The sequence below is a fragment of the Notolepis coatsorum genome (assembly GCF_963971535.1).
Source record: "Notolepis coatsorum genome assembly, chromosome: 1".
In the NCBI taxonomy this organism is placed as follows: domain Eukaryota; kingdom Metazoa; phylum Chordata; class Actinopteri; order Aulopiformes; family Paralepididae; genus Notolepis; species Notolepis coatsorum.
This window is the reverse complement of record NC_140165.1, coordinates 136,221,796-136,236,929: the sequence shown is the minus strand read 5'-3', so window position 1 is coordinate 136,236,929 and position 15,134 is coordinate 136,221,796. Positions and strand designations below refer to the sequence as shown.

At 42.4% G+C, this 15,134-nt stretch overlaps 1 protein-coding gene across 1 annotated transcript; it reads left to right on the top strand.

The window, feature by feature from the left end:
- Nucleotides 1-5,992: 5,992 nt before the first annotated feature.
- On the top strand, nucleotides 5,993-8,991 carry LOC311222860 (putative nuclease HARBI1; the record flags this gene model as incomplete). The annotated part of the gene is made up of 5 exons (XM_084307499.1): nucleotides 5,993-6,523; nucleotides 6,693-6,786; nucleotides 6,906-7,096; nucleotides 7,226-7,280; nucleotides 8,843-8,991. 5 exons carry the CDS (start codon nucleotides 5,993-5,995, stop codon nucleotides 8,989-8,991), a joined length of 1,020 nt encoding a protein of 339 aa, XP_084163625.1.
- Between the last annotated feature and the right edge of the window lie 6,143 nt (nucleotides 8,992-15,134).

Sequence of the window (15,134 nt, the reverse complement as noted above, 5' to 3'; positions counted from 1 at the left end):
TCTCTCTCTCGCTCTCTTCTCCTCTCTCTCTCTCTCCTCTCCTCTCTTCTCTCTCTCTCTCTCTCTCTCTCTCTCTCTCTCTCTCTCTCTCTCTCTCTCTAATTTCGCCGCGTGTGGGCATAACCACTCAGACAATGAATGGTAACTTGTTTAAAATGAAGAGACATACAAATGTGTTTATTATTGAATGGATCTGACATCATCTGAGAGAGAGAGAGAGAGAGAGAGAGAGAGAGAGAGAGAGAGAGAGAGAGAGAGAGAGAGAGAGAGAGAGAGAGAGAGAGAGAGAGAGAGAGCGAGAGAGCGAGAGAGAGAGAGCTGTGCGTGTTTGTGTTGGGCTATTGGAAACGTGGTTGCATTTGACTGACTGATCATATATTGATCGATGGCAATGGTGATAATATTCGCCAATGCGTGCCTTGTACATGTTTGCAAAATGTTTGGTATAGCGCCCCTAGTGGCGAAGCATCCACGAGCCGCTACTGGGTGGAAGGCTAGACTGAGTGAGAGGTGGAAGGCTAGACTGAGTGAGAGGTACCGTGGAAGGCTAGACTGAGTGAGAGGTACCGTGCAAGGCTAGACTGAGTGAGAGGTACCGTGGAAGGCTAGACTGAGTGAGAGGTACCGTGGAAGGCTAAACTGAGTGAGAGGTGGAAGGCTAGACCAAGTGAGAGGTGAAAGACTGAGTGAGAGGTGGAAGGCTAGACCAAGTGAGAGGTGAAAGACTGAGTGAGAGGTGGAAGGCTAGACCGAGTGAGAGGTGGAAGGCTAGACTGAGTGAGAGGTGGAAGGCTATATAATAATAATGCAGGACCTGTTCAGAGGTCTTTAATTGGCATGCAATTATCCTCAATGTTTTAGCGGTTAGCACACACGGTTAGCACACACACACACTGGAACACACAGACATGCATTGTCTTTGTAGGATCGCCGATGCGATTAGACCGAGTGAGAGGTGGAAGGCTAGACTGAGTGAGAGGTGGAAGATGGAGAGCGTGAGGGTGTTTAGTTAGAGACCATTGACCAAAGGTAGGAGGGAGTTCACCTTGTTGTACATAATCCCAGGTCAAGAACCTAGAAGCGGATTTGTGTTGTGAATTAATGAATGAATGATTGCAGGAGGAGTTGGGTGCCTTCTTTTGTCAGGAAGCTCACGTTGCTCAGGAAGAATCTGCAGCTTCTGGTTATTGAGGCGATGTGAGTGGAGAAGGACCACACGTCCACACCTAGGTACCGGGGATAGAGCCACAGTGATTTAAAGGTCACTCAGTGGGGAGGATTCAGCCAGCAAGTAACTCTAAAAATAACTCTGTGCATGCATCAATGCAAACCATGCCTTGATGATGAGTTCAAGTCTGTCTGTTGACCTGTGTTGCATGTTACCCTTTCACCTGCTAACACCGTTCTGCCTCTCTTTGTTTACTAATGGCAAGAAGGAAATCAAACTGTATAAAGCCAGGTGTTAGAATGGATACATGACACATACACACAAGCACACACACAGACACAGGCACACACAAGCACACACACACACACACACACATGCACACACCAAATACTTATCACAGATGGTAACACACACACACACACACACACTTGCGCATGTACATGCACTTGTAATCATATGATATAGCTGACTGTCTGCTATTTTGCCATATTGGCTGCATTACCGCTGATACCGCAGGGTTCAGTTTAGATAACAAAGGGCTGAAATACACACACACACTCACATGCATGCACACATGCACGCACATGCACACACACACACAAAGAGCTTTGATATCAAGGGACTGATTAAGCTTTAATTCTGAACAGGTTGGTGCATCATGTGGCCAGGACTTTGGAATGTTCTAGAGGTTGTGTGTGTGTGTGTGTGTGTGTGTGTGTGTGTGTGTGTGTGTGTGTGTGTGTGTGTGTGTGTGTGTGTGTGTGTGTGTGTGTGTGTGTGTGTGTGTGTGTGTGTGTGTGTGTGTGTGCGCGTGTGTGTGTGTGTGTGTCGGCATGTGTGTGTGTGTGTGTGTGTGTGTGTGCGTGTGGGTGTGGGTGTGTGTGTGCATGTGCATGTGTATGCGCATGCATTTGTGTATGTGTTAGTGTGCATGTGTGTATGCCAGTGTGTGTCAGTATGTATGTGTATATCATATGTATGTGTGTGTGCGTCATACAGTTCCTTGGTGCTCCTATTTGTGTCCTGCTGCTGTTTAATCATCCGCAACAACAGCAGCTGGAGATGAAGCCGCATCACATCAAAAGTGTGAGTGTAGTTATGTGTGTCTGTGTGTTTGTTTGTGTGCGTGTGTGCGTGCGTGTGTGTGTGTGCGTGTGTCTGTGCATGTGTGCGTGCGGTTGTGTGCGTGTGTGTGTGTGTGTGTGCTGTGCGTGTGCGTGTGTGTGTGTGTGTGTGTGTGTGCGTACATGTGCTGTGATTCTATCACACTTGTGGTAGTTAAAAGGAGATTTTCCGTGTTGAGAACAAAGCAGCTCAGTGGCTGAGAGAGTGGCTGTTAATGCTGTTGACGCATTAAGTGCTCTGAGACTGGCACTGTGTGCGTGTGCGTATGCGTGTGCGTGTGCGTGTGCGTGTGTGTGTGTGTGTGTGGGTGTGTGACACTCCTGGGGGAACCTTCTCGTAATGAAAGGCAGACAGACTGTGAGATAGCGTGACAACATGCTAATGGCTTTGCGATGCTCTTACCTTTAGCTTTATACTTAATGATGGCTCAGAACTCTGTAGAACATGAAGCCAAAGACACACTAATAAGGGAAGATGATGCATTAAAAGCTGCGCCAATGGGATGAAAATGGAACAGCTCCTGTCTCCTGAGTGGACAGGACCTTTATACAGACACTGTCATGAACGCCGAGTCTCACACAAACCCGTTCTTCACCAGATCTACAGGTCCGATGATCAACCATTTAGTGTCAAAATGTTCAGAACACCTTCAGCTTAGAAGATACTGTCCAGTAAGCCCGCCAATGTCGCACCCCTGGTGCCTCTCTCGTGACGCATCACATGAAGTGAGAAGGACTTGGATGGTATCCCTTTGAAAAGTCTCTGAGGACTTTATGTAAATGTTTCACTTATTGGATTATGCCATCAGATTCGAAAATCCACCATTTGGAATCAAGCCCATAATACAAGAGTCAAGTCAATAGTCAAGAGTCACTTTATTGTCCCATCAGCTGGGAAATTTGTCTTGGGCTTACACCCACACTACAACTGACTCCAAACAGAGGAGATACACAATATAAAAGATACAGTAAAGTACCTGCACAGCAAGATGTCTGGCAACACCACATTAGAATAGTATACCCAAATATACTAGTATAATATAATATAATAGTATACCCAAAAAAACACAAATATCGGTTATCGAATATCGATAATATAACAACCAAATATCAGTTATTCGATAGTTGCCCTTTATCTGGCACTATTTAAAAGTTTAAGTGAGATCGGAATAAAGGAGTTTTTAAATTATACTTATATACAATATATTTTGTATTTATTTATTTATTTATTTATGTATTTATTCATGTATTTAGTTATGTATTTATTTATGTATTTATACATTTATTAACACTTTCTTTCCCACGCTTATGTACATCCTTATACCATCCTCTGCCAGCTCTATTTGTCTATGGAGAAGTTCCCCTTCTTTGCAGGGCTATAACTTTTTAAATTGTATTGCTAAATTGACATTACTATGGCCCATTCAACATCAATTATCTATCGTTCAGGATGTAGGAACGTTATACTTTTTCATTCACATATTCATACTAAAATACGGTCTAAAGTATAAATATGTTTTTATCATTTTCTGCAGCATTCTGCAGAACGTGATTTATAGCCCTAAATGCATTATATTGATGATCAAATACAGTTTGAAAGCGATCGGCGCCAGATAAAAAATTTCAAATGGACGTGCTTCTAGAAGTTACTACTTATCATCTGATGTTGACCGGATGGGGGGCGGGGGGTCGTTTATAATTCCGTGGCCAACGTTAGATGATTCATGTAGTGTCGGTGATATGATCACTAAAGCAGTTTGTATCGAACACGGTAAAAATAAACGCTGAAACTTACCCCAGTCCCCTCGGGCCGTTGGGCGATGAGCGTGGAGCAAACAGATTCCTATTATGGGATGTTGAAATATGCGATCCATCTCCAGGTTGTATAATAGTATATACGTCCAAATCATGTTGTTTATCGAGTTATTGGTAACGGATAGCTATCCATTGTGTCGAGCTCGAGTCCCGGGACGTATAGCTAGTGATCGGACCGAATTTGGATGAGCACCAGTTTCCGTTTCCAGTTTCCGGTTTGGGCGATCCGCCGATCGGCCACCAGATGGCGCTCTTGAACCGTTGGAGAGTTGAGAGGGGATCAACAGTAGATCTCAAGTCTCCGCGGGAGAAATATGATTGCGATCACAGATTTTTGAAATATTGATCTCAATGACGTGTTACGGCGTCATTGGTAGAATTAGCATGGCGGGGAATGACGTGTTAAGGCGTCTTTGGCGATTAAAGTGTTAATGTATTTATTTTAGTGGTGGGACTCGATAATCTTTTTTTATCGAATTAATTCGAGACTTTATAGTTAATTAATTGAAATTAATCACATTTTAATCAATATTTGATGCAAAAAGCAACATATTTTAATTCAAATGAAATTTGGTATACGAGTGAATCAATGAATATACATTATACATATGTTTAAGCAGCAAAATCCTGTATTAGCTACTACACAGACCAACAGATCAATGCAATTTTAGGAATAATATATATATAGCGCAAAGGACCTTTTGTAAACTCAAGCACTTTCGAGGTAAAAGTAAAACACAGTACTTTCAAGTACATTCCAGAACAAAAAACTCTTGATTAATCTCAATTTCTCTTATTAAATTTTTTTTATGAACAAACAGACTAAGAAAAAAAGTAATTTGCGATTTATTATACTTATAGCACATGCATGAGTCTGGTCTCCTTTGAAAGGTAACATTCTTAAACAAAGAAAAATCATCATGCGATTAAATGCATACATTTCTTTAACTTTTAATTCTTTCTGTAGTTAATTAATCGAAATGAATGCGATGTCCCAGCCCTAATTTATTTATGTATTTGTTTGTTCATTTAGTATATATTTTATTCGTTTATTTAATATACCTGTTTTATCTGATTATAGTTACTTTAATTAAGTTGTATTTCAGATTAGTTAATGACTATTACCGGAATAATATTTGGAATTAAAAACTTTTAAAGGGGACATGCTTTTCCAGTATTTAGCATTGTTTTATAGCAATAGGGGTTAGTATCAATGGGTCTCATTCTCGAACGAAGTTACGACAAAATATTTCATCTTAGCCAGATTTCGGCCTATTTAAGACATATTAGGGCTGGGAGTGGGAGTCCTCAAATTTTCCTGAGATCTTATTTGAGAGCAGATCTAAGAGTGCTGAGGAGCACTCTTAAATATGCTCTCAGCCCACGATCAAACCTCATGATTGATTTACTAATTTAAAATTGTATCATAACTTGACAGACTTGTGTTCTCATAGTGATTCCTTCACGTCAACACTACAGGCCTCCTTGGAATTAATTACTTAATCATAATTAAAATAAATATGACTATTTGTATGATAAGAAATTACGTTATTTGATGTCGGAAAAATAAATAATAGCTACACACACTGCAATTGACTCGGAATAAATAAATACATCAGCCACATAATTCCGTCATAATTTTATTGTTGTTCTTATTTATAGTTTGGGACATTTGCTTATTGTATACATCATAAGAGCCAGTGGATAAACATTCCACTGCTCATCTTACCGGTACGATGTTGCGTGTGACAAATAAACCTGACCTTGCAGGTGCACTTGAACAGCAATCATGTACATTGAACCCTGGCATCCAATTAACAGTAATTAATCGCGCCATGCTTAAAATGCATGGTCAACTCTGCACCCAAGGCTTACACACACAATTATGGGTAACGTCCAGCATAATTATGCTCGCTACGAACGCGCAATAAATAGGGAGCGCCAGTACAGGGACCACGCTGATCTCTTCGCCGAGAGTGACGCGTACCTGCTGGGACGCTTCAGGCTGCCAAGACCTGTGCTAATGGAGCTGTGCAAGACGCTGGAGCCAGCACTGAGGAGCCAGACCAGACGCTCCAACCCTGTGCCACCGCACGTGCAGGTACTGTCCACCCTGGGCTTCCTAGCAACTGGAACATTCCAGAGGGAGCTAGGAGATAGGGTGGGCATATCCCAAACCTCCATCAGCCGCTGCATCCCACGGGTCTTGGCTGGCATCGTGGAGTTGACCACGCAGTACATCAGATTCCCCTTTTCTGCGCAAGAGCAGATCCCAGTGAAGACGGCATTCCATGCCATCGCTTGGCTGCCAAACATCATCGGCGCTATTGACTGCACCCACATGCGCATCCTGGCACCCTCCCCAGACCCGTTCCCATACCTTAATCGGAAGCAGTACCATTCCATCAATGTACAGGTATGTTTCTATTTTTTGTTAACTCTCTTGTTACCACTTCATCCAATTGGACAGCACCTTGCTTCCTTTTCTCATCTTACTTGTTTTTTCTTTTTTCCTGTGTTACTATATCTATCATTTATTTTGCTTCTCTCTTCAAATAGAATTCATAATTATTATTTATTATTAGGTCATCTGCGACGCCAACAACCAGCTGTTGAACGTCGTCGCCCGTTTCCCAGGAGGTGCGCACGACTCGTACATCCTCCAGAACAGCGAAGTGGGTATGCTCCTCGAACAAGGAGACGCAGGAGACGCATGGCTAATTGGTGAGTATCTCTGCGTATAGAATTGTTCTTGCACCAGTATAGGCTTCTATTCCTCTAATGACTTGTTTTATTAGGAGACCGTGGATATGCACTGGCCCCATGGCTGATGACCCCAGTCGCCAACCCTCACGCCGCGCAGGAGGCGGCGTATAACGAGCGCCATGCGCGCACCCGGTCCACCGTGGAGCGCACAATTGGGTCGATAAAGAGACGCTGGATGTGTTTGGACGCAGCAGGTGGCAAGCTGCTGTACAAGCCGGATAAGGTGTGGATGAAGGCAACAGCTCATAAATTGTTTTGGCCGTGCCGTGTTAAAACATGTATGAGTGCCCACCTCAGCCCAATACAATCATATGTTGCATGTCATTTATTGTGGCTTATTTATTCTTTCCAGGTGTGTACGATTATCATGGCCTGCTGCGTCCTGCACAACATCGCGGAGAAGCGTGGTGTCCCGCTACCCCTCCAGCCACCTCAACAACCACCTGACCAGGACATGCATCCTGACCCATTAATGGGCCCGGATAATAGGCGTGCTGTCTTAGTCCGACAGCAATTAATTGCACGCATGTGAATAGATTATTCACATGCGTGCAATTAATTCCTATTCATAGGTGAATTAAATCTGGACCTGAATTCGACTTTCTTGCTTCCGTCATTATTCGATGCAGTTTACAATGTATACCAATAACTAAACACATCACTCAGTAATACTCAAAGGGTGTCAGGGATGTTTATTGTGGGTGCCCCTGTAACCGGAGCTGACGCTGCTGAAAAGAACCCCCTTATAATTATCCACTCCCGATATCAGTACCTGAATTAATGAATGGAAACTTTATTAACAGATTGCAGAATTTACAATACAGTACAGCTCAATACACACAATTGTTAAGGGGATGCAGACCAGAGGAATATGTGTGTCTTGTTTACAAGGGATCCCCACCTCCATTTCAGCATTGGTGAAATTCCTACGTCGTTGCTTAGAGGCAGGTGCGCCTCTTCCTACCGTGTCAGAACGGCGCTTTGACATTTCAGCGAGGGTTTGCACACTGCCCATTGACTGCTTTATAAGGACTGTCGGGGGCGTGGTTTGTATGCAAATGAGCTGAACGGGAACGCGCTTTGGAGTTTACGACAGAATGCCATTCTCCAAGCAGATATCAGATCATATAATTTCTGCTACCGTTTCAGCCACTTAAGACATATCTCCAGCACGTTCAGGACTCAGAGTGTACTTGTCATAGATTATCTCTCAGTGGTTCCAAGATAAGTCTTCCAGAATATATCTTTGAAAAATCTTCGGGAATGAGACCCAATGGGTCTGTGTCTCTAATTACCATATTGACTCATCAGTCTAGTCTCGAGTTCACACGATCTTCCCTCACTCAACTAAGCCGTTCTGATTTGACGGTATTGCTGGCGTGAATAGGGTACTGATTTGCATAACTGACGCCCCCTCTATGGTTGACAGCGACAGCAGAGCGAGTGGAAATATCTTCACTTCCTCAAACCGAGCGAGGCAGAGAGAGAACGAGCGAGCGAGAGAGAGAGAGAGAGAGAGAGATATAGAGAGGGAGAGAGAGAGAGAGAGAGAGAGAGAGAGAGAGAGAGAGAGAGAGAGAGAGAGAGAGAGAGGAGCTTCTGTCGGGGAAACAAACACACACGCATTTTACACACAACCTGACCGGAATAGAAGGTGCAACATCAGAATCTACGGCTTACCCAAGAACATCGAGGATGATGCACCGATTCGTTATCTAGAACGGATGATTCCCCAGTGGTTTCCGTCCATCAGCCTACAGATTGAACGGGCGCACAGAATTTTCAGGAACGGTCCCCCGGAGAAGGGCGAACGTCCACGCGCCTTCATATTCTGCTGCATGCGGTTCACTACACGCCAGGATATTCTTCAAGAGGCCAGGAAACACCCTCCAACCGTCGGTAATCATACCCTCAGATTTGCCGCGGACTTCAGCGATTACACCGCTGATATACCCTGCAACTTTGAAAGTCAAGATGGGCCGCGGAGTTGTTTCCTGCAACCGCCTGTTCACATCGCCGACCGAGGCGGAGAGCTTCCTTCGACACAGCATTATGGCCCCCCCGGCCGAGGGGGCCGAGACGGCCTCGGCGGAGCAGGCTACGGGCATCGGAGAATAACAGGCCCCGGAGCCCTGGTGTGCTAAGTACGAGGCGTGCTTGTTTTCCGGCTCTCCAAGCTGACACTAACGTTAACACTCGCCTACCGCAGCTCTTCGGACCAACAGAACGGTAACGCTCAAGGTTTATCTAAGCTGTATTATCTCAGCAACGGGTATGCATACTGAATATTTTCAAGTGTAATTCAGACTACCTGTATTTTTATCGTCTGCACATTGAACTCCGCATTGAACTTCGCATAGGTTTCTTTTATGCATATTGTCTTTTTTCAAGTTTCACTCATACGAACTGTGTTTTACAAGTTTCACTCAAACGAACTGTGTTTTAACGTATCTGCCGGCCGAGGTGGTTGGACCCTTCTCGGCGGAGCTGTCTACGTGAATCAGGGTATAACAGGCCCTGAGCCTGATTAAGCTAAGTTCAAGGCATGCTGGTTATCCAACTCTCCTAGCTAACACTACCGTTACCACGCACCTACCATCACTTTTTGTTCCAACAGAACGGTAATGCTCAAGGTTTATCTCTGCTGTATTATCTCAATGATGGGTATGCATATTGCCTTTTTTCAAGTTTGACTCAGACAAGCTGTGTTTTAATGTATCTGCTTTTTATCGTCTGCACATTGAACCTCGCATTGAACTTTGCATAGATTTCTTCTCTCTGTTGAGCGAAGTGGGTTCCCTTTTCTAAATCGTTACAATATACCTTACAAGTTTTTGGTATGGTTAAGTTACATAATGTTGTTGTGGTTGCTATGCTTGATCATAGTGGCCAACTGATGTTTGATCGATATCGGACAAGTATTCTGGTGGGGGGGGGGGGGGGGGGGAATGGGGGGGTGCATTGCTTTTTGTTTTTCTTTTCATTCGTCTCGCCCTATTTTATTTTTGTTTTCACGCTCATGCTCGGAACTCAATAGGACCTTAACAAGTGGATATGTATCTCCTCTAATGCTTTACTCCAAATGAATTACATTCAATCATACTGCAGCTCTTTTAGACTATGGCTAATTTAAATAACTTGATCTGGAATACAGGAGGTCTTAATCTACCACATAAACACACAAGTGTACTAACGTGGCTAAAAAGGAAGGAAGTGGACCTTGCTTTACTGAGTGAAACGCACCTTTTATTGGCTGATAACGCAAGACTGGCAAATAGATTTTACCATAACATAACTTCTTCTTTTAGCACCAAGTCCCGATGGGTAGCCATAATAGCGAAGCGAAATTTGAATATTAAACTGTTAAATGTGTGGTCTGATGCAGATGGTCAAATTACTATTGCTAAAATGGAATACTCTAACCGGAAAACATTTCTGATCTCTGCATACGCCCCTAATTTGTATGACGCTAACCTTTATGCTGTACTCACTGCAGCTATGTTGAAACTACCTGATTACTTGTTTATAGTAGGAGCTGATTTTAATGCAGTATGGGATCCATTGACTGATAAGTCAAATCACGCTGAAACCTCTGATCAGAAACAAGCTTCCACAGCCCTACAGGCCTGGTCTAAGGACACGGGGGTAATTGATATGTGGCGCTCGCTCAACCCATCCGCGAGAGATTATACTTTTTTCTCTTCAAGACATAAGACCTTTTCCAGAATTGATTATGTTTTTTCTTCCCCACGTCTCTTTGATAGCTTTGATGTTGACTTATTGCCCATTGCACTTTCAGACCACAAAGGTATCCTGCTCAAGGGTTCTCTCAGTAAAATAACATCCCGCGCCGCTAGATGGCGCTTTAACTCGACGCTGCTGAAAAATGGAGTTTAACTTGCAATTCAAAGAGAAGCTCACTGAATTCCTGCAGTTTAAGGTACAGGACCCCAGAATTCTATGGGATTCGGTTAAGGGTTTTATTAGAAGTAACACTACTCTCTTTGCATCTAATCTCCGCAAGGGACGTCTCTCCAAGTTGGTGGAATTGGAAAAGCTTCATGCCACGTTGATGTCCTCTATGCAGCACAACTACTCTAGCCGACTGGAGCTTAAAAAAAAGTGGTGGTGGTGGTGGTAAAAAAAGAGATTAACTCAATTTTAAGACAACAGTCTGAATTTCAAATGCACAGAACAAGACAGCACTACTATTTTCACGGCTCCAAGCCTAGCCACCTACTAGCTATGAAGATACGGGCCAGTGAACAATTTGCTGATATCCCTTCCATTAAGAACCAACAGGGGGAGGTAACCACCAACCCCAAAAAGATCAACGACACATTTCGCTCTTTTTATTCCAACCTGTACAAGTCAGAAGTGGTCTTTGATCATACTAAGCTGGAGGACTTTCTTAATCAAATCAACTTACCACAGGTCTCAGAAGATGATGCTAAACGGTTAGCTGCACCTATCACACTAGATGAGCTTAGGGAGGCGATTGCTGATATGCAACGGGGCAAGGCTCCTGGTTGGGAGGGCATTCCACCGGAACTCTATCTTGCTTTCTGGGATGTACTCGGTCCCTTATTACTTTATGATTTTACACTCAGTCGAGAGGGCAATTTTTCCAGAGATGTTAATATGGCGCTTATATCTGTTTTACTCAAGAAAGATAAGGACCCCACCAAATGTGGCAGCTATAGGCCCTTAAGTCTCCTCGGAGCCGATCTCAAGCTATATGCCAAGGTTCTAGCCATCCGACTTCAAAAGCATATGACATCTCTAGTTCACCCTGATCAAACTGGCTTTATAAGAGGCTGCCTGGTTACTGACAATAGCAGACGGTTACTGCATGTGATTGATGCCAGCAAGGATGTCACAGTCCCTACAGCTGTCATGTCCTTGGACGCAATGAAGGCCTTTGACAGATTGGAGTGGTCTTATTTGTGGGCAGTTCATAGAAGGATGGGGTTAGGTGACGGGTTCATTCATATGATCAAAGTTCTCTATACAGGGCCTTCGGCCACGATCTTAACAGGGAAGTTCTGCTCGCCACTCTTCTCTGTCTCACGCTCTTCTAGACAGGGTTGTCCTCTTAGTCCCGGACTTTTCGCCTTATCCCTCGAACCTCTAGCTCAATACATAAGACAATCCCAGATTATATCCCCTGTTTCAATTCAGGGCACACATCACCATACCAGTTTATACGCAGATGATGTACTCTTATTTATGCAGAATCCCGCCATCTCTCTACCTCATCTTCTCAGCGTAATAGATGATTTTGGCAGTCTACTGTATCTGGATTTAAGATCAACTGGCCAAAATCTGCCTTTCTTCCACTTAATGAGACTGCGAAGGCTACCATCCTCCCTGCAAACATACTTATGGTGGAGCACTTTAAATGTCTTGGGATTGAAATATTCCCCACTATTAGCCAGACAGTAAGGTATAATTACTCCAGCTTGGGTGACAGGATTATGAATGACTTCAACAGATGGTCCAAATAAAAAAACTCATTACAGGCCTGTGCGTCAATAATTAAGGGGAGACACTGCAGGTGAATAGGGTAAAAGAATTAACTAATATATATCACAATGAAACTTCCCCAGTTGATTACTTATATTAAGACAAGACTTTTTTGTATTACAAGTTTTCTGAAATTGTATGTTTAAATATGCAAATGAGGCATGATCTACTTAAATATGCACTAATTTGCATATAATTCCAGGACAGAAATCTGAACATTGGATAAAGCCATTTTCAAAATTATAGTTTCATTTTGTTGACATATTAGAGCCAAAGGTTATTACAGAGGGGATTTAGGATATCTCTTTTTATCACTCCATAAATCAGAAAATACTCCATTCAGTCCATTTTTATGGTAAAATTCCATATTTCACCATGTTTTTAGGAATAAAATGTGATATAAATCAGGGTATGAATGCGATATCAACAAACCCTTCTGTAAATACCTTCAGAACATAGATATGAATAGAACTGGAAGGTTTGGTGTATGTGAGTGCTACTGAAGTGGAGATTTCTGGCTCAGAGTATGAGGAAAAACTCTTAAAACTCATTTTTGGGAAAACGCCTTCAAAGTTCTGTATTGTAAAATGCCATACTTTTTTTTTTAAACAGATATTTACAAACACAATACCTAATCAAACCATTAGTAATAGACAACCTAAACACATGCCTGATAACTGAATAATAATAATAATGATGTTATTGAACTGAACAAAACTACACACAGGCTACAAACAGTGTAGTACAGTGTAGTACCCCCTAATAGGCAAAAAATATTTGAATAGATATCACTATGAAACTTTCCCAATTTGTTATGTACATATAAACTAAGAAAAAATATATTGCAAGTTTTCTGAAATGTATGTTTATATATGCAAATGAGGCACTTCCCCATTAAATATGTGTACATTTATGGATGCAATAAGGCAAAATGATGTAAAATAAACAACTAAATGTGTGTTATTGACGTTTTATTGTCACTAGTTTCATAGAAGACATGTTTAGGAAGCAAAATATAACAAAATCTCAAAATCAACAAAAAAAGTATATTTGACTATTCACCTGCAGTGTCTCGCCTTAAAATGAATATTTTACCCAGAATTAACTTTATCAGCTCCATGCTCCGGTTACCTCCTCCTGTTGGTTACTGGCAAAAATTGCACTCTGCCTCATATAAATTCGTCTGGAACAACAAACGCCCACCCTTAAAGAGATCCACTTCCCAGAGGAGTAAACTCGATGGGGGTTTAGCATTTCCAGACTTCAAATATTACTTTCAAGCTTTTTCTTTGAGACCATTGATCACCTGGTTTGATTCTCAAGCAGCCGTATCCTGGCGACCATTGGCGGAGAAGATAGTATCCCCACATAGACTTCAGGATATTGTGTATACCAACATATCAATTAAGCAATGCAATTTACGATTTGGCCCTCTTATCACACATGTGATCCAGACTTGGCGGACGGGGACACCCAGAAATTGTGTACTAACCGCCATCGGTGGCATACGCATTCCCCTCTAATTAATAACAATCTACTCCTTATTGGACAACAGCCTATTAGGTTCCCCAGATGGGAAAAGAAAGGCATCCACATGTTGGGGGATATCTTCGATAACTCTGGTCTCCGTTCTTTCCAGGATCTATCCAACGGATATGATCTCCCCGGAACTTCCTTTTTCTTTTATTTACAAGATGGTGGGGGTGGACGAGCGAGTGCCCATGTATATTGGTTTTTATTTTTTATTTATTTTCTGTGTTTTTTTTATTTAATTGTTTGTATATTTAATTATGTATATGTTTTGGGCCCCTTTGCCTGTGGGTCTGATGGTCGCGGGCTCAGAATGGGGGGGGCCCTGGTTCGGGGTCTCGGTGAGTCGTGGTGTTAAAGAGGCATGATGCTTTGATTCGCTGGGGCGCCGGACTCAGGGTCCTCGAGGGTTGGGGATCGTGGCTGCTGTGTCTGGTGATGGAGGGGGCTCAAGATGATCACTATACAGTCTGTCTCTATTATTATTATCTGTCTTGTCATTATTGTAATAAGTTACTGTCCTGTGATGTCTTTTTATGTAATATTATTATTATTATTTATTATTGTATTGTGTTGTGTCTTGTTTAATGTGGAACAAATTAAAAGATTTGATCACAAAAAAAAAGCCACATATGCTGTGGCTGACTGCCTGCTCCAATCTCTCTCCTATCGCGTAGATGGCTTCAGTGGAACGCTTTTGGCAGCATGAGTGGATGTAAAAGGTTTTTAAGCACCCAGTGAAAATATGGTCACTTGACTTATTCTTTTCCCACGGTGCACACAGACTGCAGCGCTGCGAGGGCTAACAGTTGCAAATTCAGGTCATTTGAACTAATTCACTCATGGATAGGTAACATTTCAGATGACGATGAGCGTTGTTCGGTTTTGTTGTTTTGGCTTGTTACCATCACTTGAGAGCCACTTACAGTCACCTTGAGCAAAATATTGATTTGTCCTATAGGGCTACTATAGGCTATATGTTGAGGGGTCGAAGCTTTGTTGTAGAGGACTTCTAGTACCCACAATACATGTGACAGTGAAAGACACATTTGTTTGTAGTAATATTTTACCACATGTCAATTCAAGAATGGAAATAAATAAAATCAATGAAGTAAATAAATTAATACAATTAATAAAAGTAAATTAATATTTCTTTTTTTTACCTACTTTTTCTCCTCATTTTTTCTGTAATTTTTCTCCCATCC